Consider the following 15401-nt stretch of genomic DNA (forward strand, 5'->3'; position numbering starts at 1 on the left):
CTGGAGGTGTGACAGCCTCCAGGAAGGGACACACCAATTAAAGTGTCCAAGGCCAGGCTGGATGGGACTTTGAGCATCCTGGTCTAGAAGGAGGTGTTCCTGCCCATGCATGAGGGTTGGAACTGGATGATCTTTAAGGTTCCTTATGACCCAAACCATTCTATGATGCTGTAATTCTATGACTGCACGTGCCTGGGGCAGAAGACAGGGATGCAGGATGCCATCCCACAGGTCAAGAGGAAATCTGTACTCAGAACACCTCTGGCCCTTCAGCTGATTGTGTTGACACAGCAGACACTCAGAGGGGAGGAATCATCCCAGGGATCAAGGAGCTTCAAGGAAAATTCAGAGGCAGAACCTGAGAAATCTGCAGTCACACAAGGATGGGGGAAAGGGACATTGAGGCCCAGGCTTAGCAAAGCATAAAGGCTCAGGAAGGAAAAGCACAGCTAATAAAAATACTGCCCTTCAAAATCATTTGCCTGTCAGTTTGAAATCTCCTTGACACAGGGAGGATAATTTAACTTATAAATGAACCTTTCATAAAGGACCAGATGGTCCCAGCCAGAAGAGTGGCCAGAACTGAGGGAAGAGCCAAAGGCTGTTCGGGTCCAACAGAGAACTTCAGCTGATACAAACAAGACCAGAGAGCTGCAGGGGAAAGATTCCCTCTTCTTCAGGCAAAGAAGCCCTAAAATTAATACTGACATAGGAGCTGGGAGTTTCTGAACACATGAACAGTGCTGCAGCATGCTGAAATTCCTCCTTCTACATCAGTCTGGTCTTAACTGAAACCATTCAGTTCAAAACCAACCCCAGAGCTGACTCTGGCAAGCTGGCAAACACCAACTGCCACCTAAGCAGGGAGTTGGGATTTTTTCCCCTGATCAGGCTAGTCCCAACACTTGGAATTATTTAAATATCAGAAGTTTGATATTTTTTCCTCTCATTTTTTTTCCTTTGGACTGGCTGTTATTTTCTAAGACACAGAGTGGAGGAGTAGGAAGTCAGCCCTGGGTGACTTAAGCATCCTGCTTAAGTCCCCAGGCAATACAAGATCTTTGTTCTGTTAGGAACTCCAGGATTCTTGCCCTTTCCCAGGAAACCCCACACATTCAGCCTGAGAGCTGGCACTTCTACCTTCCCAAAACTCCCAAGAGATGGAGGAAAGAGCAAGGGAACAGGCAAGGCAGGCTCTCTGCCCCAAGAGGTGCACTGTGCTGGCTGTTATGCTACCTTGGCTGGGTTTGTTTCCTCCTCTAGAAGATTCTTTCATTTCAGAACTCTCCCAATTCCAAATTAAGCTTCCCACTCCTAGATCAACTCATCAGCACTGACCCTTTCAGCTGTTAGGGTTTGATAAACTGTGTGTAGGTGGCAGAGGGGAGGAGCCCATCTGTAGCTGCAATATGATTTGCATTCCTTTTACACAGATACAGGAAGAAAATGACAGAGAACTGCATTTTAAACAGAATTTCTCAGCTCCAGCCCACACTCTTCTTGCAAAATGAGAACCCATTTTATGGCCAGCACCCTCAAAGCCTGGTATGGGTGAAAGCTTCTCCCCAAACCATCCAACCAGAATGGGAAGTGGTCAGCTCAAACTTCTGTGACATACTCAAGCCAGTCTCACCTGAAAAAGAGAAACACCTCCAGGCAGCTTTGGTTTGAAATATTATTTGAAATTGTCTTTTCAATAAGACTTAACCACAAATGGTTTGGTAGCTACAGTGTTACAACAATTTTCTGCCACAGAAATAGCTGTACAAGGATAGAATCCTAGAATTGGCTGGGTTGGAAGGGACCTCAGAGATCATCAAGTCCAACCCTTGATCCACTCCCACTGCAGTTCCCAGCCCATGGCACTCAGTGCCACATCCAGGCTCTTTGGAAAGATCTCCAGACACGGAGAATCCACTACTTCCCTGGGCAGCCCCATTCCAATGCCTGATCACCCTCTCCAGAAAGAAATTCTTTCTCATCTCCAACCTAAACCTCCCCTGGCACAACTTGAGACCCTGCCCTCTTGTCTTGCTGAGAGTTGCCTGGGAAAAGAGCCCAACCCCCCCCTGGCTCCAACCTCCTTTCAGGGAGTTGCAGAGAGTGATGAGGTCTCCCCTGAGCCTCCTCTTCTCCAGCCTCAACACCCCCAGCTCCCTCAGCCCTTCCTCACAGGACTTGTGCTGGATCCCTTCACAGCCTCCTTGCTCTTCTCCAGCACCTGCTCCAGCACCTCAATCTCCTTCCTGAGCTGAGGGGCCCAGAACTGGACACAGGACTCAAGCTGTGGCCTCACCAGTGCTGAGCACAGGGGCAGAATCCCTTCCCTGGACCTGCTGGCCACGCTGTTCCTGAGCCAGCCCAGGATGCCATTGGCCTTCTTGGCCACCTGGGCACACTGCTGGCTCATGTTCAGCTTCCTGGCAATCCAGACTCCCAGGTCCCTTTCTGCCACTCTGTGCCCAGCCTGGAGCTCCCCATGGGGTTGCTGTGGCCAAAGTGCAGGACCTGGCACTTGGCCGTGTTGAACCTCATCCCCTTGGGATCATCCCAACTCTCCAGTCTGTCCAGGTCCCTCTGCAGAGCCCTCCTGCCTTCCAGCTGATCCACACTCCCCCCAGCTTGGTGTCATCTGTGAATTTGCTGATGGGAATTTGCTTTGGTTTAATCCTAAACAGGAAGACAAAGTTTTTTTTTTTAAAAAAAAAAAAAAAAAAAAAAAAAAAAAGGACAAAAACACAGGCATCCAAAGCTGGGTTATTTTTTTTACTTGAAGACTCTCTGAAACATTAAAAAAAGTATTTTTACAGTTAATTAATTCTCCTGGAATGAAACTGGACATGCTTGGTCAAGGTGATGATATGGAAAGGGCAGCCTGGCTTGTACAAAACTGATACTCAAGCAACAACAATAAACACAAAGGACAGGCTCCTGCACACACTGCAACCTTCACTCAGCCCCAGTAAACATCTTTGGAACAAGAGATTAAAAACAAAAACAGAAAAACAATAATCAAGAAACTTAAATATTCACAGGACAAAACCATAACATTATTTAAAATATGAACAATCTGGTTTACAGTATCAGCAAACACAGGCTGCCTGTGGAGAACCAGACCAACTTGCAGAAGTTAAACTGGCCACCAGGACTCCAAGGCAGTTTTGGAGTTTGGTTACTTACCTAAGGCAGGGAGGCAGGAAGAAAAACAAGGGAGGGCAGAAGGCAAAGGCAAGGTAAAGTAGTGCTAGAAGTTCTTGTGAAACCAGGAGTGTAAAAATACAGCGAGGGAAAAAAAGTTGGAAAAGTTGCTTGTTCTCTTAAAATGAAAAGTTAGCCCAAAGTCAGCAGTAGATTCTATTTTTGCACAGTTTTAAAGGAGCTGAAAAATTAGAAAAACCTGCATTTGCAGCAGCTGCTTTTAAATACAATGCAAGTGGAGTTAGCCCATGTAGTTCAGCTTTTAGAACAACTCAGGAGTTTTCCCTAACACCAGCATTTCAGCCCCCTGTCTTCCCAAGCCCTCTCCAAACCCCTGGTTCCTCACAGACAGTGCTACCACTCCTCCTCCTCCTCAGTACCTCACCCATTTATTGCTTTATTTTACCAGTGGCAAAGGCTAAGATCAAAATCATAGAGAATTTAAGGCAATTCCACAAGCCCAACACATTAAGGGCATTTCTGGCACACAGTGGTCTTCACTTTAACACCAGGGAAGTGTGGTATTGAAAAATGACAGGAATTTAACCCAGGTTTTAACCAAAAGGATCCTTTCAAGCCTTGGTTTTTAGCTTCCTAACATAAAACCCAGCACTGACATGGTAAAGTCATTCCAGAGCACCAAAGTTCAGAACAAAAAAGTCAACAAAGGAAGAAGTTCCAGGACATCTCACACAACTCACTCAGCTGAGAACATCCCAGAAGATTCACACTCAGATATCTGGTATCTGAATCACTTTTTCCCCCCCCCCCCCCCCATTCATAGCACAGAGGATGAATAAAAATCTATGAAAATCACACACTTAAAACACAACTTAAAAAGAAGTATTCAAGACTGAGACAGAACATGGTGTGTTCTTTCACAAGCTGATTGGGCCTGCAAGAATTCTGAGTATTTCCCCCTCCAATATTTCCCTCTCATCCCAAGTTAATTCTGAGCTCCTTATCTAATGCTCTGTCCCCACAACAATCAGGAGGAAAGTCTGGCTCCAGCCAAACACCAAGAGCTTCCCTAGCTTTCTGTTCACTCCTCATGCTCCTATTGGACAGGATTTATCACCTGCCAGTGCTGCAAACAACTTCAAACCAAAGCAGGACTGGAAAGAAAACCAACCAAAACACCCCAGCAAGAAAAGGCTTGTCCAAAAACCTAAGTGTGCTCAGCATGAGGCTAACCCTTCCCTTGCCAAGACTTTGGGAATTCCCTACAAGACTATGGAAAACTCCTTGCAAGCCACACAAGGTACCACTGGCCCCCTGCACCTGGGCATTTTATTTTTTACACAGAGTGAAAACAAAAAACACAGAGAAAACAGTGGACTAAAGGGTGGGTGTTGTTTGTCTTTTTTTTTTAAAAGAATTAAGCAGAAATCAGGGGTAATGTATTAAAAAGAAGCAGAGTCCTCCTGCCAGCCAGCAAGAGGAACAGGGAGGATTTGTACTCAGCAGAGGACCCTGCATGTAAACTATTCCCAATCTGAGTCACTGAGACAAAACAAGACTACAGGTGCTGCTTTTTTTTCTAGAGAATTACTTCACTGAGAAGCTCCTATGGCTTTTTGCAGCCTTTTCTACAAGAAATCAATGCCAAGAGCAGGTTTCTGGGTCAGCCAGGGAATCCACACCACACAGCTTGTGGGAATTCCCACCTGGGAGGATGGCTGAGAGCAGCTCCCCAGATTTTGTTCAGAGGTCAACTTCTGTTCCTCTAAATGAAGACAAGAACTTTTATCTCTTTAGAAGGAGAAAGACAGAGGGGGGTGGGGGTTGTAGCACTCACTGTCATGGCAGAAAGCAGTTTTTTGTCACAGAAAAAAGCCTGGAATATGTCACATAATTGAAAGGAACTTTTGCCCTCAGCATTTCTTCAGAGCAAAACTAGATTTATGCTGAGAAACCTTCCTGGCTGCTTTAACAGCCAACAGCAGAGTGCACACTCCTTGCTAATGTTCCCTAACACAAGCACACTGATTTATTTTCTATTTAAAAAAAATAATCCCTCTGGAACAAGTCATTCAAGAAGCTACATAAATTATTTCTTGGCCCTTCTCCACTCACTGACAGAAGTTTCAGCTGTTTTCAACAAGGATGTTTTAGTTTCAAATACCTGATGCCAACCAGGCATTCTTTTGCTTTGTTTTGTTTTTTTCTGAATTGATGAAATGCATCAGTGTTACCAGGACAGGAGTCATCCTTCTCTCCAAGCTGCAGGTTCTGACATTTATCATCTTCTTTTGGAGGTGGTGACTCCACCACTCACCCTGCAGGCAACTCCCACTAAGATTTGTCCACTGCAGCAGCAGGGTGGACAGGGCGCTGCCTGACGGTGTGGGGTGAGGAGTCTTTGTCAGGCACCTCTTGACTCTCTGTTTCATCATCTGAGATGTCCTCCTCATCTGCCTCCTGCTCCTCATCCAGCTTTTTCAGCAGCTGAGCTGACTCTGGAGCTAGCTTTCCTGCAGGGAAAAAAAAGAACACATGTATAAACCCACAAATAACCATTACAAGGTGAAATTCAGTTGTTAAACACCACAGCCCAGCACAGGATTTTAATTAATTTAATCCACTTTAAACCAGAAACCAGCATCTTAATGTTCTTCTCTAACTTTTCAAGATTACCTTGAAAAATTCCTGAGACTGACCCCCAAACTGAATCATTTACTATCCTCAAAAATGCAGATTCACTTTTAGATCCTTATTTTGCCCCTAAAACCAAAGCAAACCCCAGCTTAGCAACTCTTGAGAGCTCTACTCAAAACTTCCATCTCTCTGCACATACAGAGTATTGTATCTTGCAGTTATGAGAATGCTTTAAAGACAGTTGTCTACCTCCTAAAAAAAATAAATCAATCTGTAAACTAGTTTAGTTTTAGCTAAATACAAATCCGTATCAGCCCTCAGGGCAAACAGCTGCAGGAAGAGCAGAGCACTGATCAGAAGTAAAGCTACACCCCAGGTCTCATCTTTATTTAATCACATTTACCAAAGAGCTTCACTACATCAGGAGCATGCAGCAGCCTTACTTGAATGTGGGTACTGTGGAGCTCTGTGCCTTTTGGATGGACAGATGCAGTCTGCTAAGAACACCATGATCTGAAAGCAAAGACAGACAAGTTTAAACCTCCAGACATCCTGCACCTTAGAGCCACAGAATCATTTGGGTTGAAATCAAGACCTTGAAGGTGAAGTGCTGTTCACCCAGCTTTTAGTGGCTTTTTCAGTGCCCTTTCAGTGCTCCTGGGCAAACAGTGCTCTTTCCTGCAGGACCTGGTGTTAAACCACATCCAGCAGCTCCTTGTTCCTTCCTGCCTTGTGCTGTGCCCCATGGCTCTGCTCCCACATGGGATAACAGGAAAGGAGACCAGAGATCTGGAGCTTCTGCCTCTCAGTGCCCTTTCAGTGCTCCTGGGCAAACAGAGTTGTTGGGTGGGTTTGGTTGGGTGGGTTGGGGTTGGGTGGGTTTGGTTGGGGTGTCCTCTGCACAGGCAGGGAGGGCTGGGGACCTCAGGGGGATGTCTGGTTCCAGAGCTGCTTCCCACTCAGCATCCCCAGAGGTGAAGCAGCCTGGTGTGTCCCAAGGGGTTGTGAGAAAAACTTAGAGAATCCATAAATTATTTTGGTTGGGAAAGATCTTTAAAATCATCAGGTCCAACCATAACCCAGCAGTGCCAAGGCCACCCCTGCCCCATGTCCCTCATCCCCACATCTCCAGGGCTCTGAAACCCCTCCAGGGATGATGGGGACTCCAGCCCTGCCCTGGGCAGCCTGGGCCAGGCCCTGACAACCCTTGCCAGGGAGAAATTCTTCCCCAGGTCCAACTAAACCTCCCCTGCCACAACTTGAGGCTCTTTCCTCTTCTCCCATCCCTTGTTCCTTGGGAGCAGAGCCCGACCCCCCCTGGCTCCAACCTCCTCTCAGGGGGTTGCAGAGAGCCAGAAGGTCTCCCCTCAGCCTCCTCTGCTCCAGGATCAGCTCCCTCAGCCCCTGTGTGCCTAAGTGGTGCAGCAGCTCACTAACCCCTTCCCTTGAATGATGGGGGCTTCATTCTGCTGTTTTCCAGCTCAGGGGGCTGGGTACTCAGAGAGCAACTTGTCCTATGAGGCCAAGAAGACATCAGCATCAGGCAGAGCAGCCACCAACCAATCTGGTTCAGTTTTTCACTTACAAGTCCCAGTATCAGTCCTGAGAAGAGAGTTGCCAAGGCAAAAACAGCATATGAGCCCCAGACAGGAATCCCAACGTGTTCTGTTAAGTACCCATGGCAGTGCTGGAATAAAAGACATGAGAGTCAGCTCAGGGCCAGCTGAATATCACTTCTGTTGAGATAAAATAATTGCAACACATACCCTGATCCACATTGACAGCTGAAACAAAGCTGAGGTGCTGCTCATCCTGAAACAAAAGAAAACAGTGACTGGAAACATCTTCAAGGCAGTCACATGCCTCTATCTTCTGATTTGCCTGACCAATCAATATTTAGCCCTTTGCTGAACAACTTTCTGCCCCTGGTTTCCCTTTGAACTACTTTGGTTTTCTTCTTCTGCCTTTTCTTTTAGTTCAATAACCTCTCATTCCCCCCACAAAGCCACTTTCACCCCCAGCCAGAGTCTCTATCCTGTTCCACACATGGATTAACCATAAATTCACAAATTCCTCAACCTTGTCCTGCTGGCATTTGAATTTCAGTCACTTTTGTTTATGTTCTAGGTTATATTTGGAGCCACAGTTTATGAGAAGCCAGCTGGAACTCTACTCTCAAGACATTAACAATTAAACATTTGGACATCTTAACACACACAAAAAAAAAAACCCTAGTTAAAAAAATATCAGGTTATACAGGAACTGAGGGATCTTCAGGCACTTCAGTTTAGCTGCATTTTAGATAAAAGTGGACAAAAATTGGAGCTGGTCCTGCAAATTCCTGCTAGAAGACTTCTTAATCCTCAAACAGTCACCCTGATTCACATATTTCTGGGTGGGGGCTAATACTGTGTGGAAAACTAATCAGAGAGTGTGAACAGTTTAATAGCACTGCCAGTGAACAAAGTAACAATGCTGAGCCTCCCAAAAGAGCCCCCAAAACTCTCCAGTTTCAGCCCAAGAGAACACTTCATAACCTGAACACTGCTACACCACAGTGCAGGAAGCACAGAGGAGTTTTCAGCCCTCACTGCTCAGACAAAAAGAAGGAAAATCATGAAATTGGACTCATTTGCCTCAATCAGTGATAGCCCAGACAAGCTTTATCACACACAGCTTCTAAACCACTCTGAAACCACCACACAGCACACCCAGCACCACCCAAAAGCACTGAAAAGCCACAAACCAGAAAGCAATGCTACATTATTTTCCACTTTTTATTGCCAATTTCCTGGCAGTGAGCCAGGCACAGCTTCTTTCTTTCTGCTCTGTAACCACAGAAGGTGAAGAATCAGCACAACTTCCAGGTGTTATCACCCTGCAAGACTTTAGGGAAACCCTGCACCCACCTACAACTCTTTGCAGCCTCAAAGTCAAGCTTGCACACAGAGGTGGCAGAGCCACACACATCCTCAGAGTGTGCCTACAAAACAAGACACCCAAACTTACAGGAAAGAGGAAGGACCAAACCAAGATGAAACAGGTTCAATGGATTTCCATTCCTTCTCACTGATGAAATTGATGAAATCAGCTTTTGTCCTTGCACCCTGGTACCTCCTGAACTCTCCATCTTTACAGCTGTAAAACAAAGTCCTTTATTTCAGAGAGTCCAAGCATGCAGCATTTGTTTCCACCCACCAGCTTTCCTCCCATCACCTTCCCTATCTTCTTAATTTATTTTTTTTTTTTTTTACTTTGCTTAAGATGATCCTGGCCCTGAAATGTCTTCCAAGACCCTTGGCTCTTCTAAGAGCCCTGACTCCATCTGTATCTTGGCCAGCCTTTAGCTTGCTATTCCATAGGAAAAAGATAATGATCTCCCTAATGCCCTTGCCACACGACTGCATTAAGCTCAGCCTACAGAGATTGCAAAACAGAAACATCCAGGAAAAAAAAGCAACAAATAAATGAGGCCTGAAGGGACAAGAAAAAAAAACCACCCAGTAAGGTCACAGCAAGCAAGACAGTGGCTGTCTCTGTGTAAAGTAAACTATGTTCTTAAAGAGCATGGTAAAGCTCATTCATTTCCCCTCAAAAAACAAAAAAAAAAAGGAAAAAAAATGTTCTCTCTCCCCCCAAAGACTCCTGCTGCATTGCAGACTTACTGGTAGATGGTGGGAAGAGCTGTGATGATAAATCGTCCACTTAATCCTGTAAGGAGAGAATTATTTTCAGAAAAAGTAGAGCACACAAGAACAAAAAGGCAACAAGTGTTACCATCCACCAAAAGAAAACCAGCTGCTCCCAGGAATCAATCTCTGTGACCAAATACAAACTTGTGCACACCAAAGCACCACACAGAGGGGAGATGAAAGGCACCTGGCACAACAGGTGAGAAACGTTCTGCATGGGGAAAAAGATGTCTGGGGATAACTGTTCCTCCTGACTCTTCTGGCTGGAGCTGTGCAGGGGGAGCTGCTCTCCCTCCCTCACAGGGTCTGTAGCCTCCAGGCCTGGCAGAAAATAATCCCAGAGAAGGTAAACTTCAGAAGTTCTTACAGGGATTTGGAGAAAAGTACCAGCATGGAGCAGGTCACTTTTAGAAACCCCACACATAGAGGAGGCCAAGGAAGAGAAGGGAACTTCAGCTTGCACTCCCTTTTTCCAGCAATGGGAGGTACTGCTACAGGGAAGGCTGAAAACACTATTTTTTTTTCCTTTCTCTGTATGATGCTTTAAAAACAAGGTGAAATATCTTCAAATCCTCCAACCCACTTGCTTGAGAAACCTCTTTGTTTCCTTCATCTATTCCAGCAGACCCTTTAGCTTATACACAGCAACCAGGCAGCACCACTGAGGCTGCAGAGGCCTCTGAGCTCATCCACTTCGGTCGAGATCAGGGGAAAAAACAAAACAGCTCTTTATTACTCCTGTTGACCGTGTTATTTTATCACCCACGTAGTCTGCACCTCCTGGAGCCCCCCAGAAGGCCGAACCCCCCCCGCTCCCCTCATGTCCCCCCATCAGACTCTCACCCGGCTGCTCCGTGACATCCACCTTGGCAATGTTCACCTCCAGATCCTCCCCCCACTCGGCAAACTTCTCCCACTCAGGCTGGAGGTTCTGGCAGGCGGGACACCAAGGGGCATAGCTGTGGGGAGCACAAGTCTGTCAGGAACGAAGCAACACAACACAACACCCCCCCCCCCCCCTCAACCTTCCCCTCAACTCAACCCCGCCTCACCCCCCCCCCCCCCCCCCGGCCCCTCCACAACTCACAACTCCACCATCCACTCTCCCTGAAGCAGCTCCCGCCACATGCCGTCAGACAGCACCTTCACGGGGCTGCGTTTGCCCAGCGCCGTGCCGACCAGCGCCACGCAGAGCAGGGCCCGCACCCCACACACCGCGGCTGCTGCCGCCGCCATCTTCCCGCCCGCTTCCGCCTGCCCCTCACAGGCCCCGCCCGCCACCTCCCAGCAGCGAACGCCTCAGGGGCGGAACCAAGGCGCGCCGCAGCCAATAGGAAACCGGGTTGCGCGGAGATCAGCCAATGGGGAGCGCCGCCTTCTATGACGTCACGGCCTCAGAGGGTCCCGCCGCTGCGTTCCTCAGAGGGGCCTGAGGGCGGCTGCGGGGCGGGAGGCTCCGGGTTTGCCTTGGGGTGTGTGGGAAGTTGTTGTTTGTTCCTCCCCCGCTGTTCCTGGGCGGCTCCACAGGACTCTCTCAGCATAGGCCGCCTGCTCTCCGTGCCCGGGGTGTGATTCTTGCGTCCCGCAGCCTGAGGGAGAAGGGCCAGGCCGGGGCGGAGCCAGCCGCATATAACCCGGTGCTGTTCCCCGGCTTGTGCTCCGTTTGCTCCCGGGGAGGGAGTTCTGTGGGAGTTGTGTGAGGAAAGTGCTGTACGAGGTGATGGGGAGAAGGGGTTCCCATCCCCCCGGGCCCTGCTGCCCTCTCCCCTGAGTCACCTCTGTCAGGAAGGAGCTGAGGACCTGAGCACTTCGTTCTCCAGCAAAAGTCGGGAAAAAAGGTGAATGGTAATGAGCAGGCAAATCCCACAGTATCCCACTGCAGTCAGTCAGCACCTTTAGGAGAGAAGGAACGTCTGGTTTTATTCCATATGCAGGTAGTTCCTCTGCCACAAAGGTTCCTCCAGCCCTTGACCAGCAGCAGCTGTGGTTGTGTCCCTTTTCTTTTTTACTTGGATCATTTTTTCCACCTTTCAAGGGTGGTCCATAACTTTGCATCCCACCACTTAAAGCCTTGGCAGGTGGAGCAGCCATTAGGGCACAGCAGGAAAAAGAATAAATCACCCTTTGGGGTTGATTTCCCCCCCCCCCAACTCCAATTTTGGCAACATCTCTATAGTACAACGTGTATGTTCTGCAGAAGCAGCATTAATGAGGGCTTAATGAAGTTTGTTATTCATTGACTCAGCGTTCAGTAATAAATCACCACTCCCAGCATTCCCACTGCCATTCTGTTTTCATCCCAATCGAATGTCTTTGATTGGTTATTGATGATCCAAGGATACCTCTGCTCTGCAGCAGTGATGAGGGGAGATGTGGAGAGCTGTCTGCAGGGCAGCAGGACACAACCTGATCGTTTAAGATCATAGAATCCTAGAATTGGCTGGGTTGGAAGGGACCTCAGAGATCATCAAGTCCAACCCTTGATCCACTCCCACTGCAGTTCCCAGCCCATGGCACTCAGTGCCACATCCAGGCTCTTTGGAAATATCTCCAGACACGGAGAATCCACTACTTCCCTGGGCAGCCCATTCCAATGCCTGATCACCCTCTCCAGAAAGAAATTCTTTCTCATCTCCAACCTAAACCTCCCCTGGCACAACTTGAGACCCTGCCCTCTTGTCTTGCTGAGAGTTGCCTGGGAAAAGAGCCCAACCCCCCCCTGGCTCCAACCTCCTTTCAGGGAGTTGGAGAGAGTGATGAGGTCTCCCCTGAGCCTCCTCTTCTCCAGCCTCAACACCCCCAGCTCCCTCAGCCCTTCCTCACAGCAATTCTGCTGGATCCCTTCACAGCCTCCTTGCTCTTCTCTGGACCTGCTCCAGCACCTCAATCTCCTTCCTGAGCTGAGGGGCCCAGAACTGGACACAGGACTCAAGCTGTGGCCTCACCAGGGCTGAGCACAGGGGCAGAATCCCTTCCCTGGACCTGCTGGCCACGCTGTTCCTGAGCCAGCCCAGGATGCCATTGGGCTACAGAACAAGTGCAGAAACAAATGTGTTGTGCTCACGTGTAACTCTGAGGTCAGGTCTGATCTTCCTGCCAAGGGAAGTGGCTAGAAGCATGATCCAACCTTTTACTCATGTTGAATAAGAGGATAATTAAATGTTCCTTTCTGTGGCGCATCCAAAAGGATGACTGCACAGAGGGTGAATTTGTTTTCATCCAGGTTAACAAAAGAGAAAAACCAGGGTGGTGTAGAGGCAGCAACAGAAGCAATTGCAGCACCACAGGAGAGCTCTTCTGGGATGAGTCCCACCTGGAAGGAGAGGCACACATGGAACTGGGAGGCAAAAGAAATTATTTTACCATTTCATGCTCCCAGGCTGGAGCAGAAAGGAGCTGGCAGGCATCCACTGCAAATAACGAGCAGCTTCAAAGGCACACCAGCTGGAAAGACCCTGAAAACTATGACCTCACTTCTCCCTCACTCAGCTCCAGTCATTATTTTAAGGGTAATGACCACTGTGAATTACTTTTTATCTCTGTTATTATGACACTGACATTTCTCTGTGAAGCTTTGAGGCGTGTGAGGACACGAAAGCCTTGGCCATAGCTTTTTAAATATTCTCCCTCCAGAATGTTCACCTCCCAAGCTGGATGGAGATGTCTGCCACAGCTTCTAAAGGCTCAGAATAGAATAAAGAGATTTAATAACCAAGCAAACATGAGATGGCTCTGAATGACCTTCAGAAATGACCACAGCTCCTGATCATGGAATCTCAGAATGGTTTGAGTGGGAAGGGACCTTGAAAAATCCCCCAGTGAGACATCTCCAACCAGATCAGGTTGCTCAGAGCCCCATTCAACCTGACCTGGAATGTTTCCAGGGATGAGGCATCTCCCACCTCTCTGGGCAGCTCCTTTTCCCTTCCTTTGTGCCTGCCCTTTTATTGCTGATGTGAAATTAGCAGGAAAAAAAAGATAAAAATCTTGCTGTATGACTGACTCCTGAGTCACCTTCAGAAATGAGCAGGAGGTGGAAGGACAGGACTGGTTTCATCCAGAAGTCACTGCAGCCCAGTCCTCTTTTTACCTTTGTGTTTCTTCAGAGGTTTGAAACTCCTCCCTGGGAGCACCACCAGATACTTTGATGTTCACAAAGCTGCAGAGCCTCCTGGCACTGATCTTGGCCAGCTTGAGGAGTCTCCCAAGACCACTGTGGAGTCTGCTTAGTCTTGAATCTAAGAAGGGATCCTTGGGCTTCCAGGCATGGGTGGTGGGAGTTAAACTGTGGGTCAGCACACGTTTAAATAAAGTTTTACTTCAGGTGCTGAGTATTCTCTCTTGTTGCAGAGTTTGTCCACACCTCCTCAGAAACCACAAGGCCTGGCCCTGCCTGCTGGAGGTGCTGTGCTGGTGTTGAACATCAGTGTTTGAGGAAGGAGGAGCTTTATCTGCTGGGATCAGCCTCTCTTTATCTGCAGGGATCTGCAGGGATCTGCTGGGATCAGCCGCTCCCGACTTCAGAGCCACCATCAGCCTCCAATTCCACCATCACCCAAAGGGGAAAAGAGGGTGAAAAGGTGAAAACACAGAGCACAGCCAGGCTGCCCACAGCCTTCCTGTGGCCAGAGCCTCACCACTGATCCACATCCTCTGAGCAAGCCCCAAATTATTTCCTTCTGCAAAACACCATCCACCTGCTCTGCTCTGACCCAGTTCTGGTGCTGGAGGTCAGAGAGGGGAAATACCTAGCTCTAAAACCAACCCCACAGCACAGAACCGGGGCAGTACCAGTGAGCTCTGCACTGGCGAGATGATTTTTTTCACTGGTTAGTGCTTTATTTTATTATTTTTTTTTAATGTTCTTTCCCAGGGCTGCCACACAGCGGCAGAGTTGAGACTCCTTCTGAGCGGGGAAGAGCCTGAAGGCTGCAAAGAAAACCCGCAGGGAAGTTCCATGGCTCTTCCTGCTGGAAGCAGCACCCTCTCACCTTTCTGTGTCTTTTTCCTTCCCCAGGAACACTCCTACTCGTCTTTCTAGGTTGTTTTTCTCAGGAGCTGAGGTAAAGGGGATTTCATGGTCAGACTGCAGCCCTTCCCTGCTCATCATCTTGGACCAGGTTGAGGTTAAAAGCCCCCAAGTCTCTAAGCTTCATGAAAAGAGTTGTCCCCTTAGAGTGAGCAGTACTGAGGCACAAGAAGCACAAGCCCAGATTATTGCTTGACAGAGGGGAGAGGGAATTATGAGGATCTGAACCAGAGGGAAAGCTTCAGTTGGCAAAACCCCTTGTCAGACAAGGGGATGTTCAGCATGAGGCACTGAGCCCAACAAACAAGGCTGATGTGTTCTCCTGCCCACGGAGCTGTTTGGTTTTGATAGAGGATGAAAGATGATAAAGCAAAAAACGCCTCTGTGATCAAGAAATCCTCCTTCTCCTGATGGCAGAAAAGCAGACCCCACAGGTAGGAGTGGGAGTAGAAAGTCTCTGCTTCCTTTGGGTTTTCTTTTGAGCTGAAAAGGAAAAACAAACATAAAAAAAAACCCCAAGCTGCTTGAATGCCTCAGTGTTTTCCCCACACTTAAAAGCACAGAGATGAACACATTTTCCAACTTCAACCAGCTCTGTAAATGGTCAAAAACATTTTAAAAATTCCCCATTAATTCACCCACCCTTTTCATAATTTTTTTTTCCAGAATGTTGATTTCTCTAGACTTGGAATGGGATCAAATTGAACCAGCTGTAATTCTCCATCTCTTTTTTTTTTTTTTTTCCAGAATGTTCATTTCTCTAGACTTGAACTGGGATCAAACTGAACCAGCTGCAATTCTCCATCTCTTCTCTTTTTTCTTTTTTTTTCTAGGTACCTTTCCACATCCTGCTCACATCCTGAACAACAAACCAGATGAAGCAG

At 47.8% G+C, this 15401-nt stretch overlaps 1 protein-coding gene across 1 annotated transcript; it reads right to left on the reverse strand.

Annotated features, from left to right (window-relative positions):
- Nucleotides 1-3969: 3969 nt before the first annotated feature.
- On the reverse strand, nt 3970-10738 carry TMX1 (thioredoxin related transmembrane protein 1). Its single transcript, XM_030452560.1, has 8 exons — nt 10576-10738; nt 10332-10447; nt 9462-9507; nt 8806-8934; nt 7563-7608; nt 7382-7483; nt 6240-6309; nt 3970-5672 (listed from the first exon to the last, which is right to left on the reverse strand). Exons 1-8 carry the CDS (start codon nt 10722-10724, stop codon nt 5494-5496), a joined length of 837 nt encoding a protein of 278 aa, XP_030308420.1. The 5' UTR covers nt 10725-10738; the 3' UTR covers nt 3970-5493.
- Nucleotides 10739-15401: the final 4663 nt, after the last annotated feature.

This window comes from Calypte anna, chromosome 5A (genome assembly GCF_003957555.1).
Source record: "Calypte anna isolate BGI_N300 chromosome 5A, bCalAnn1_v1.p, whole genome shotgun sequence".
Lineage (NCBI taxonomy): Eukaryota > Metazoa > Chordata > Aves > Apodiformes > Trochilidae > Calypte > Calypte anna.

Excerpts from the sequence above, each read along its gene's own strand:
- TMX1 (XM_030452560.1), bottom strand. The coding sequence starts at position 10,724 with ATGGCGGCGGCAGCAGCCGCGGTGTGTGGGGTGCGGGCCCTGCTCTGC. Across the intron at positions 8,935-9,461 it reads GCTCTTCCCACCATCTACCA|CTGTAAAGATGGAGAGTTCA; the intron begins GTAAGTCTGCAA and ends TTTGTTTTACAG. Across the intron at positions 7,609-8,805 it reads TTTGGTCCTTCCTCTTTCCT|GATGAGCAGCACCTCAGCTT; the intron begins GTAAGTTTGGGT and ends CTTTTGTTTCAG.